The following is a 12,341-nucleotide window of genomic DNA, read 5'->3' on the forward strand; positions in this document are numbered from 1 at the left end:
ATTATAATTTAAAAAATAATGTCTTTCATTTTGCATCGCGAGTGCTACTAGCTTATATATATTATATATATATAATAAGCCGAGAGATATCCTTTTCGAGGCGCCTATTTTCATAATCTCACTCAATGCAATAGGCGCCTCGAGAAGGATATCTCATGGCTTATTTTATATATATATATATATATATATATATGTTAGTTAATTATTTATTCTATTTACTTAAGCTTACTTAGGTAAATGCATTTCATTTATTAGTTGTAGTCTAGGAGTTTGTTATAAGTTGTTGACAATACAGGAGTTTATTCTCTCTTAAGTCATACTTATCCTCTCACCTTGTTCGAGGACTTTCCACCTCATGTGGATGTATGCTTATTTGTCACACTTATCTCCTAGCGTCTTCTAGCTTGTTCTAGGAGATTCTTTGAACTCTTTATATTCGAGCTCCCTCTTTGTATTTTCATAACATCACTTCTTGCATAATGTAAATACATATTTTCTTGTGTTTGCATACTTGTCTCTCATGTCCGTTTAGGGTTTTTTCCCTTGCTCCATACTCTTCTCTCCTTCGCTTCCCTTTGACAAGTTCTTGCATGCAGGTGATTTTGGGCATCTTCAGAGTTGGATTTCATCAACTCCAACATGGTATCAAAGCCTCCTTGCTGATGCTTCATTGAAGATTTTTGAAGCCATGATTTGGAGTTACAAACCCTAGTTTGTTTGTGCATTTTTCTTCAAATCATGGGAATAACAAATTTTCGAAGCACTTTGGATCCAAACGGACGTTGCCATTGGATTCAGAAGGCGCTTTTCAATTAAGATCCATTTAAATTTATCAATTTGTGGAGACAAAGCTCCGGGAGGCAAATTTTTTTTAGTCTGAGGCCTTTTCCATATGGATCTATGAGCAAAAAAAACAAAAAAAAAATTTAATCGCAGCACAACCAGGCAGCCACCAGCGCACCACCATGGCACCACCTAGTGTCTGCACGCGCTCCACCTAATGCTAGCATGCCACCCTTGTTGTGCTCGGCCTCAACCTCGGCCTGGTGCCCCCACTTTCCTCTGCCCACGCTCAGCTTCTGCAGTGGCTACCTCCCATTTTCTCTACCTCTACTAGTTATCGCCACCTGTAACACGATCAAACACGCGTCCTCTATGCCCAATTAGCAGCGACAGTTGGTATAGTTGCACAGTCAGCGCGCTCCGCATGTGACATGTGGCAAGGTTGCCATGTGGCACTTTGCCATGTGGCTCCTGCTACGTCAGTCATACTTGCCACATGGCATCTTTTTTGTTGCGACGGTTGACATACCGTCAAATTAAATGTCATGAAATGCTGATGTCAACACTGCATCATCCTTCTTGCACCTCTCCTAGGTCCTTTTTGACCTACTCTTGATTTTTTGGCCATTACTTGAGCATACGAAGGTATTTTTCTGATCTGAAAGAAGTGTCGAAAAGCTGGTTTCGAGACAAAGACATTGGTGCATATATTTTTAGGTTTTGATGCTTTTTTATTGCCTTTTTTTGGTTAAAAGTCTGAAGTTCTATTTTTGACTCCGGCATGCATATCTTTTGTGTCCCATATCAGTTTTTTGAAAACTTTATATTTTTGGAAAGCTGGTTCTGTCACCTTTTCAGAAATGTGGTCATTTTTCTTAGATTTTGGCCCATGCTCTTTCTATAATATTTTTGGCATTTTTTCCTATATGGTGGATATCTTGAGTGTTTTAGGTCCGAGGATCGTTTTCCTAGCATGGTTTCCTTTGTTTTAGGCTGTACTTTCTTTTGTATCAACTTGTTTTCAAATTTGATCATTGTAATTATCATTTTGAAGCACTTTTATGTATCGCACTAAGATAAAGTGCCACTCTTGCATTCTGGGGGTCATGAACATTGTTTTTGAGTTAGTTGTACATGCACTATTTTTATAAAGCACCATAGGGGGGATAGTTGTTTGCTGTTTTAGGCATTCTCCCTTTGTCAAGTGAGTGTCCCTTCCACGACATTAGCCCATGCAGCGTCGTTGTGATTGTGTCTTTATAGGTGTTTGTACCTCTTTTCCTCTCTCGTCGTTCTTGGTTCGTCTGCAGGAGACTTTGGCACATCTTTTCAGTTGCCTATGATCTCACCCTGTCTGCATTAAGGGGGGGGGTTATGCTGTTGTTCTAATGCATCCTTGGTTCGATAGTGTGAGCTATGTATTCAATGGTTGATCCTATATACGAGGCGATTGTAGTGGCTGGCTACCTATGCATTTCGGTGAGATGGATCATCTACCATATAGACATGCTCGGTTTGTGCCTCCTTCTTCTATGGAGGTTCTTCAGAACACCAATTTTCTTTTTGGTGGCAGATTTGCGGCTTCTTCATGCTTCAGTGATGCTCTTCATGATCACTCCTTGTTCCTATTTTAGGGGACATTTCCCTAGTTGGAGGCCTCTTCAGTTCTTCACTAGGTTGTTACCTCTTTTTGGGAGAGGGTTTTTCCCACGTGGTTTTCTCTCTTTCCTCGTTTTCAGAGGTTGCATCTTTTGCATTGTACATGGGTACCTAACATGGCCTCGTTGATGGGACCCATTCTACATTCTGCATTTTTGCATTTCTTAGTTTTGTGAGCTTAAGACATTTCCCGAAGTTGCACTTAAGGGGGGGTGTTAGAGTAAATAATTAATTATTAATTATTTATTTAATTTACTTAAGCTTACTTAGGTAAATGCATTTCATTTATTAGTTGTAGTCTAGGAGTTTGTTATAAGTTGTTGACAATACGAGAGTTTGTTCTCTCCTAAGTTATACTTATCCTCTCACCTTTTTCAAGGACTTTCCACCTCATGTGGATGTATGGTTAGTTGTCACACTTATCTCCTAGTGTCTTCTAGCTTGTTCTAGGAGATTCCTTGAGCTCTTTATATTCGAGCTCCCTCTTTGTATTTTCATAACAACAATTTAACATATTGTAAATACATATTTTCTTGTGTTTGCATACTTGTTGTCTCTCATGTCCATTTAGGATTTTTTTCCTTCCTCCTTGGCTTTTCTTTGACAAGTTTTCGCATGCAGGTGATCTTGGGTGTCTTCGGAGTTGGATTTCATCAACTCCAACATACTATTCATCTTGTGTATTTTGATTTTCAAGAGGAGTACATTTAACAAACATCCATTTGAACTTAAACAAGTGATTTTATTATTTGTCTTGTGTATTTTGATTTTCAAGAGGACATTCTTAACCACAGTTAGAAAAGACCTTGCTTTCTCCTCAATTACTTGTAGAAAAACAAAAATATGTGACTAAATAAACTACTAAAACTTGCAAATAAACTACTCTGCTTGAAACAATCATATAAGAAAGTTATTTTTGATGTATCATAGAGAATCAATGTCCTTGAAACAATCATACAAGAGAATTACTTTGAAAGTATCTATTACAAGCTAGGGTTGTCATTGTACCAAAAGATCGACATGTCAATGTTTGATACAATCACTAGACTTATAGAACACATGAGGTCGTTAAGCCATGCCACGAATCCCAAAGAGGAACATTGATGGTTTGTCCAACAATATTATATAGAATCAATTTATTAAAAAATATCCCATCTTTATTTACATAAAATACTCCAATACCATATTCTTTTCCTTTCTTAAAGTTCAAACCTATTCTAAGAAATTGTATTCATAATCATAAGAGAGTTGCTTTTGATATATCATAAAGAACCAATTTATTACAAAATATTCATCTTTATTTACACAAAATACTCCAATGTCAATTTTTTTTCCTTTCTTAAAGTTCAAACCTATTTTAAGCTATCATATTCCACCTATCAATTTTTTTATTGCCTATCTATTGTTTCTTTGAAAAGAAGAGAATTTCTAAGTCAATACCTAATCACTAGATCAACTACTATCATAACCACAATAAATTGACATTTCAATCCAAGCAATGAAAACTAAGCCAAAATCTACTCTAACATATCTATACAATTCAATTCTACATATAACTTTCACAAAATTAATATACTATAAACAATTTGTAAATTGTAAAATATTTATTCAACCAAAACCTTATTTTAAACACATTACCCAATTGATTCTTACATCAGCAATTCATCTACATATCCACTATCTAATTTTTTTAAAGTGCTACATGTTATCCTATTATTCCAATCCTAACTTTTAAAATATAAGAGAGTTAGTTTTTATGTATAATAGAAAATTAATTGCTAACAAGAAAACACTATTATAAAACATTCCATCTTTGTTTACACAAAATATTCCCATGCCATATTTTTTCTTTCTTTCTTAGAGTTCAAACTTATTGTTAAGAGATCATATTCTACCTATTATTATTTTATTGCTTACGTGGTGCTTCCATGGAAAGAAGAGAATTTAGTCAACACCTAGTCACTAGATCAATTACTATCATAGCCACAATAATTTGACATTTCAATTTGAACAATATGAACTAGTTTATGTAATCTACTAACTCATCTAAACAATTCAATTTCATATGTCACTTTCACTAGTATAATATACCACAATCAATTTAGAAGAGTGTCACCTAAACAAAACTTTATTTTCAACACGCCACCCAATTGATTCTTCCATCAACCATTCATCTACTATCTAACAAAATATACTTTTTAATCTAGGTACTACATGTTACCATGTTATTCCAATCCTAACATTTACGATCTACAACAATTGTTAATAGGGGAAACGATCCAGTGGCCCTCTAGCTTCGTGTGCCCACATTTTGTAATCCATATGTTGAAATTTGTCAATTTTTTCCATGAATCTCCGTAGATGACTGAAGAGCTTAAAGCTAATCTTTGGCTCTCTTTGTAGAATTCATAGAGTGCAAGGTGGTCTAAAAGTGTCCTAAAACGTTCACCTGAAATTCGTTATGTTCACTCCCAATAGATGCACACAAAAAAATGGTACTTTTTGTACAAATGGACCAAGCAGCAACCAAGAAAGATAAAAAACAATGAACTATTAATATATGTGTGATCGACTATTAATTTTATCTATTGTGCTATTATTGACAACTGACTTGTTTGCCCAGTTTTATCTATTTTTAAAATGCCCTGAGATGGGTTTATGTGGTTATTTCTGTTTATAACAATGAAAATTGTATTGTGTGGTTGTTTCTGGTTATAACAACGAAAAATGTATTGCGGCAAACATTCCATCAAGAAATAGGATAAGAGCAGTTGACTGGTTGAAGTTAAATTCATTGCAGCAAGATAAGGTATCATTTTCGATTCCCAATGCCGACTCCATTATTGCTTCAATTTAATATTATACATATGGATGAGTCAACAGATTGAAATGCTTCGTCTCTCAGCAAAAAATCCAGTACCAACCTTCATTTCTCTATAAAACAAATTATTTTCGAATGAGCAAAGATTTCTCATCCTTCAATTTGGTAAAAATAGCGTCTTCTGCACAGTCAAGCGTTGGATTTACTCCATATATATAGATTGTACCTTAACCATGATATTTTTCATTTATACGCTTGCCGAGTAATCATTTATGAATATGAACTTGTAAGGGTTAACAGAATCATGCAATGCATGATTGTTTGCAGTTATTGCAGTTTGAATTGTGTAAACCCTACATTTCATTTTTGGATTTGCAGATTTATCCGGAGAACGGTGTATTTTAGTATTTGAATTTGCAGATTTATCCAGTGGCGGCTTTCTCCTGCGTTTTTGATATTTAAATTTGCAGATTTATCGAGAGGTGTATTTCGTCGCATTTAATTATTGGTCCTGTGGATTTACCCGGAGCTGCATTTTATTATTGCCTTTTCATGTTCCCCTGCATTTTATTAGTGGATTTGTACATTAAATTTCTATTGCTTGAAAATTTGTGGATTCAATCGTGTACACTCGATAATTGCATCAACATTTCGGATTTGAAATTTTATCGCGAGGCCAGTTTACTTCCATTTTATTATTTGGATTTGTAGATAACTCTAGATGTGTGTTTCGCCTGCAATTTACTATTGGATTTGCAGATTTATCTAGATACATGTTGCTCAGCCTCTTTGCAAAATTTTAAATTATTGTTTGATGAAATCAAAGGTTTAACCTAAAATAAAAAAATTCTGAAACGGTACAAATGGAAACAGAAAATTCCGCAACATATTATACTTTGCGAAGTATCTTCAGCAGAATAAAGAGAATTTCTTTAATAAATGTAAACAGCCCTTGTCCTCAGCAAGTGGTCGTGAAAATCAATGCCGAGGAAACTTAGGCTAGACTTGCCACTTCTCGAAGAACATAAAAAGACTTGAATACTTACAAGAAAATTAAGGGCAGAAACAAGTAAAATAATAAAAAATTAACTACTTTCAGCAAGTGGATAATCTGTAGATAATTACTCTGAGTTATCAATGCCAGACCCGATTAGAGATTTTTTCTTTTGAGTCAAGAAACCCTGTAAAAACATTGTGTTAACCAGAGGCGTATTTACCCTAAATTGTATTATTCGGTTTGCAGATTTATCCACAGGTGCGCTTTCTCCGGCATTTTTTGTTTGAATTTGTATATTTAACTAGAGGCGTGTTTTCCCCGCATTTTGTTATTTTATTTGCATGTTCCCCTGCATTTTATAATTGGATCAGCAGATTTATCTAGCTGGCATCATATTATTTGTATTATCAGATTTATCCAGAAGCACATTTCCCCTGCATCTTTATTATTTGAATTTGCAGATTTTCGTAGAGCGTGTTTTCCTTGCATTTTAGTATTGGATTTCCATATTCCCCTTCATTTTATTATTGGATTTGCAGAATTATCCAGAAACATATTGAGTTTTACTCGGCATCATATTATTTGAATTATCAGATTTATACAGAGGCGTGTTCCCACTGGTTTTTTTAATTATTTGAACTAGTAGATTGATTTATCTAGAAGCGTGTTTTCCTTCATTTCATGACTGGATTTTTGGATTTGCTCAAGGCATCTTTTCTCTGCATTTTATTATTGGACTTGCGGATTTATACACAAGCCTGTTTTTCCTGCATTCTATTATTAGATTTCTATGTTCCCCTCCAATTATTTATTGGATTTGCTGAATGATCGAGACGCATGTTTCCCCTGCATTTATTATTAGAGTTGCAGATTTATCTACGTACATTTTGCAGGCACCCTCGTTGGAAAGTTATATGTTTGATCGATGAATCAAGGTTTTCCCCAAGGGAATTTTTACTGAAACAGTATGGATGGAAACAGAAAACTCTTCAGCAGATTAATTTTACGATGAATCTTTAGCAGAATCGAGTGATATTTCTAAAATAAATAGATAAAACTCCTCGTCCTCAGCAAATGGTAAGGAAAAATGGAAAATGAATGCCGAGGAAACAGAATTTGTGAAATCCCTACAGTATCAAACATTGCTTTAAGAAAACCCATCTTGTACCAAAAAACCAGGCATTATCTACACGATTTGCTAGCAGAAGTTACTTATCCGGGGCAGCAACAACTCCGAAAGCATGGTTTACTTTATCCTGATGAGCTGCAAAAGCTGAAACAGATTCGGACCTCTAAATTTTGAGGGAACGCCTATTGACGAACTAAGAAACTTGATTACCTCTGAAATTTCCTTCTTAAACTTAAAGGTAACGTCCAACTTTTTAGGGACTTGGATTTTTAGGGACTTGTATAAATCCAATCTAATAGAAATGTGCTTGGACTGTTGAACTTAGAGGGTGTCCATGTAGATGGTGTCTAGAAAACTTTAACTTAGAACTGCAAAAGCTTAGCAACAAATAATCCTGCAGAGTTAATATTCACAACATACAAAACGAATTAAAAAACTACCTATAAGATTTTGCACAACAAAGAACCAAATAACTAATAGCCCACAGAAATGAAGAAACTCGACACAGTATACAGGATTTATAGTTAATCAAAATGATATGATAAGAGATCAGTTTCTCCTATATAATCAATAGATGTCAACTGATACACACAGGAAGACCATCACATCAAGATTATATACGGGGTTCCTTTTTTGGATTCTTCTAAAATGACTCCAGGGAAAAAATCCCAACTAAATGTTGTGAAAATCTGACCATTAAATCAATTAAATTTCACCATAAATATTTCAATGGGTGGGATATGGCCCAATACCCCCTCTTCATTCATGGCAGAACCTGAGTGTGCATAAACTATAAAACCTGAAAAAAACTAGCTGTGGAAACCACAGAGATTAGAGAGAATCTGCAATTCATTCTAGTACACGCATTAAAGCAAACATAACTTATAATCCCACTTCAAATCAAACGAGTCCTTAATTTGACAGGCTACAAACCATATGCACACACAATGATGGTCTGAAAACATGCAAACTGGTTCGAGTTCAGCAATTTCTATCTACAGTAATGATATATATAATTTAGATGCTTCTGCATTTAAACTCCACTATATCGAATGAGGATCCAAATCTCAACCTCCTTCACTCACCTATATCAATTTCCACTCTTCTCAACTTCCAATATAATTGTACACACTTATTAGTTTCCTCTGTGTTCTTACTGAGTACAAACAAGCACATAAATAATATACAGCACATACTATAATAAAAGATAAAAACACCAAATATGTAAAATCACCTGATGTAATCCAAAATATTCAGCACCAAATCAGATCCACAGCTACCCCATAAAACATCCACCAAGGCCATGCTATCAATTCTGCATTTTCCTTAAAAAAATTGTCAAAACCATCTAAACCTGCAAACCGACAGACACACACTAAACAGAACCCTCCAAACCAGCCCACACAAACAATGAAAAACTGGAACATACGCTTACAAAATCTTGCATGACATTAATGACTGCAAAATCCCAAAAAGCTATTGATATTTCCAACAAAAAAAATATGCAAATAAAATTCGAGAGGATTGATACGAGTGTTTTGATCATGGAACTGATTATTTAACATCCATTCAATTTACAAGAACAGTTTCATGAATTCTTCCATTGTTTCCCCACTGGAAACTCCGAATCAACTAAATATACTACTGCAGAGTTGATCTGCAAAAAAGAACAAGTGATCAAGCAGATGACTTCCATTCTTTTATTTCCTTCCATGAAATTCCCAACCGAATCATCTGGCCAAAGTGGAGAAGCAGCTATTAGAACGCGCAATACCCTTGCGGGCAACAACAACATCCTCGGTAACACGAGGGCTACTCGGAGTGGATCGAAGAGCTCTGGGCGAATCGAGACTTTTTCTCAACAGCCGCCTCATAGTGCTCACAAGGTGCACAGCCGGGTTAGCATTCAAATCCGATAGAACCTGCTTACAAAACCTCATATGAGCCTGCAAAGCCTCTTCCATCCCGATAATCGCATTTGCCCTACAGAGCTCATCTTTCACAGCTTCAGCACACAGCCCGCAAATCCACCGCCCGTAAAACCGGTCCCTAACGCGAGCAATGTAAGCCGGCGTGCATTCCTCCTTCAATCCACAGCACTCACACAAAGCAAATTCAACCTCCATTACAGCCGTTGCCATGTGCTTTTAAAATCCTTCGCAAACCCTAGCCAAAAAACCCTCAATTCAACAAGAACAAGAATTCCAAGAACTAATATTTCCAACTACCTCTCCTTCTCCCCCGTTGCATAGCTACCAGCAGATTCCAAGCCCTGTGCCACGGCCTTAAACCAAATCTGCCCTGGCATTTCCAGGCCTCAGATACCAAACTTTCCACTCTCAAACACAAAATTTAACTCTCAAAATCAAAATTTCCACTCTGAAACACAAAATGTTACTCTCAAAATCAAAGGTTCACTCTTAAACACCAAAATCTCTACTCTCAAAGACCAAAAATTCTACTCTCAAAATCGGAAATTTCACTTACTTCTCTTCAAGGATCGAGCCCTGGCCCTTACAATTCTCCCTTGAAATCCCGAAAACCCTGGTGCTGTATCGATTCTAGGACCTCCATATCCCCCAATTTGTAGCCCCCTGCAAATTATTGAGACCCTTAATTGCGGCTCTCTCCACATGTCAAATGATGACACTCTACGCTAGTATCTCATGTTAACGTGACCTAAAATGTGGGGTTCCTGCCAGCTGGAATCCTCTGATTGGTCCACCCTTCACCCTGAGCTTAACCTGTTGTTTCGTGCCCTACCTCTGGTCCAGTCACCATGACACGTGGGCACAGAAACTGACATTGTTAACATATGGAAATTTACACCACATTTTTTTCAGGTTGTTTTTTACTGGATTTGCTAACTTCTTGCGTGTTGGGCAAATCAAAATCATGTTGCAGGAGTTGCAGGTGAGTGGGAATTGTTGTTTTTGCCACATTTTTAGCGGGGGCAGATAAGATTACACGTTGATATTGTGCGAATCTGTGGCTGGAATAAGCCTGGCTTAATATAGGATGAGGACGTTCATTCTATGCCACGTAATGACAGGTCAGCAGGGTGGATGGTTGGTTTGGAAGTCAACTTGGTGCCTACGTGGCAGCTATGAGGTGGTTTGTGGAATGGTTATTCGTTGTTTGTTTTGTCATTCTTACTTAGGTATCTACAATGCCGTTTGTACAAGCTATACCTTTGGATGTCACATTAGTCAATGTCATATAAATGGTGGTTCAACCAAAATGCAATGAAAGGGGAAATTTGAGCAATGATTGAGCACATGGATTTGGGAAATAGAAAATTTGGAAATTTGTGGATTTGTCTTTTCATGTAATATTATTGTAGCAAAAGAATTTTTGTCTTTATTTTCAATAGAATGATTGTTCACATGTTTAATTTTAATAACCCATGAAGTTAGCATGACTTCTTGCTTTTCAATTTGTATAAGTGGTTATTTGTGGATGTTTTGGATTAAGTTGAGTTTCTTATTGTCGAGTTTGGTCTTAAATGTCGAAGGAAAAATTTACACAGTCAAAGTTGAATAATTCAATCTAAGAATGATTATTGTTAAAACAAAAGATGGTCAACAGTTATATGACTTGAAAGGTCAGACTTTGGATACATCTTATAAGATTGCTTAGGTGGGTGGGTGTATGTGTGCGCAAGAGGAGATGGTGTCCACTATGTGCTTTTGTTTAAGACTGCATAATTTTGTTTGAATTAGTTGCGTAGAGTAAATTTTATAAGAGATCTCAAAAACCTAGAAGACAACCCCATGTAATATGTTGCAAGTGATTTATAATAGATGAGAATAATGAGTTATAAGTCTAACTACCTCATATAAAAACATAGTTGTGTATAGGATATCACTTAAGCTAGCCTAAATATGACTATATAAGGGAACCTAAATAACTAATTAACAACATATAATAATATTATGGCTTTATTAGGAGTTAAGATAGCCACAAGTTGACTAATAATAACCACACTTATACTTTAGGATCAAGGATGTAAGATGCACTCCTCTTTAGACAAATATTTTCCTTTGTATTGTCGTAAATAACAATCAAGTGTATTTTAGGGTGTGCAAGTATGGGGCCTCTTCTGTTGAACATATAGAGGTGCACAGTGAGAGGCTTCTAGGGAATGGGCTTTGTAATGTCTTCCCCCTTCTAACAAGAATGAATGATTATATGGTTAAGTACTAGAAAGCCCTATCTACTTATCAATATTGGATTGACCCAAAGATACAAAAGACACACATAAGGATTGATAGATAGGTTTTAGGTGCTACAAGATTTCTAATACTGATAGTTGTAGTTGCTACATGATTTGTTTATCTCTCTACTTTGAAAATAGATGACTTCTAAATAATCATTGAGTCTAACTTTCCACTCTCCTTACACTCATTTTAGTTTTCCATTCCTCTAAACACTTTAGGGACCAATTGAATTATATTTAATTTAAGAAAATGAGTCATGTTCCATTTTTATTCTCAACACACTCCTCTATTGGCCTTTATTCTAATGTGCCTTCTATTGTATTTTATTCTTCAATTCAAATTGTACAATATCCTCTTTTTAATGTTCAATGCTATTAAATCCACACTTCAATTTTCTCCAATTTGGCATTTCTATATTTGGCCTCAAAGTTGGATATGACAGTTGCAAGTTCAAAGAAAAACACAAAAATGCATTAAGAACAATATATAAGGAATCACTCCTAGCTCACTTCATTATATCACCATCACAAGTTCATTTTGAGAGACAATATCCTTCTTAAGAGATAATTTTATTCAAGGAACATCAAACTAAACACACAATATTTAGTTATGTGTTCATGATTGATTTTGTGATGATTTATCATGTTATTACATCAATATTTGGAGGACTTATTGGGAAAGAGCATTTCATCATCTATAAAAGGTATAATAATTTCAATTGAGTATTTTTAT

The 12,341-nt window shown here is 35.5% G+C and overlaps 1 protein-coding gene across 1 annotated transcript; it reads right to left on the reverse strand.

Annotated features, from left to right (window-relative positions):
- Positions 1–8,925: 8,925 nt before the first annotated feature.
- LOC149575587 (uncharacterized) lies at positions 8,926–10,014 on the reverse strand. The gene is made up of 2 exons (XM_089815349.1): positions 9,877–10,014; positions 8,926–9,768 (listed from the first exon to the last, which is right to left on the reverse strand). Exon 2 carries the CDS (start codon positions 9,528–9,530, stop codon positions 9,120–9,122), a length of 411 nt encoding a protein of 136 aa, XP_089671475.1. The 5' UTR covers positions 9,531–9,768; positions 9,877–10,014; the 3' UTR covers positions 8,926–9,119.
- Positions 10,015–12,341: the final 2,327 nt, after the last annotated feature.

The sequence above is a fragment of the Cupressus sempervirens genome, chromosome 2, assembly GCF_028749045.1.
Source record: "Cupressus sempervirens isolate cs-2001-9-10 chromosome 2, ASM2874904v1, whole genome shotgun sequence".
In the NCBI taxonomy this organism is placed as follows: Eukaryota; Viridiplantae; Streptophyta; class Pinopsida; order Cupressales; family Cupressaceae; genus Cupressus; species Cupressus sempervirens.

Coding starts and splice junctions, on each gene's coding strand:
- LOC149575587 (XM_089815349.1), bottom strand. CDS start 9,530: ATGGCAACGGCTGTAATGGAGGTTGAATTTGCTTTGTGTGAGTGCTGT.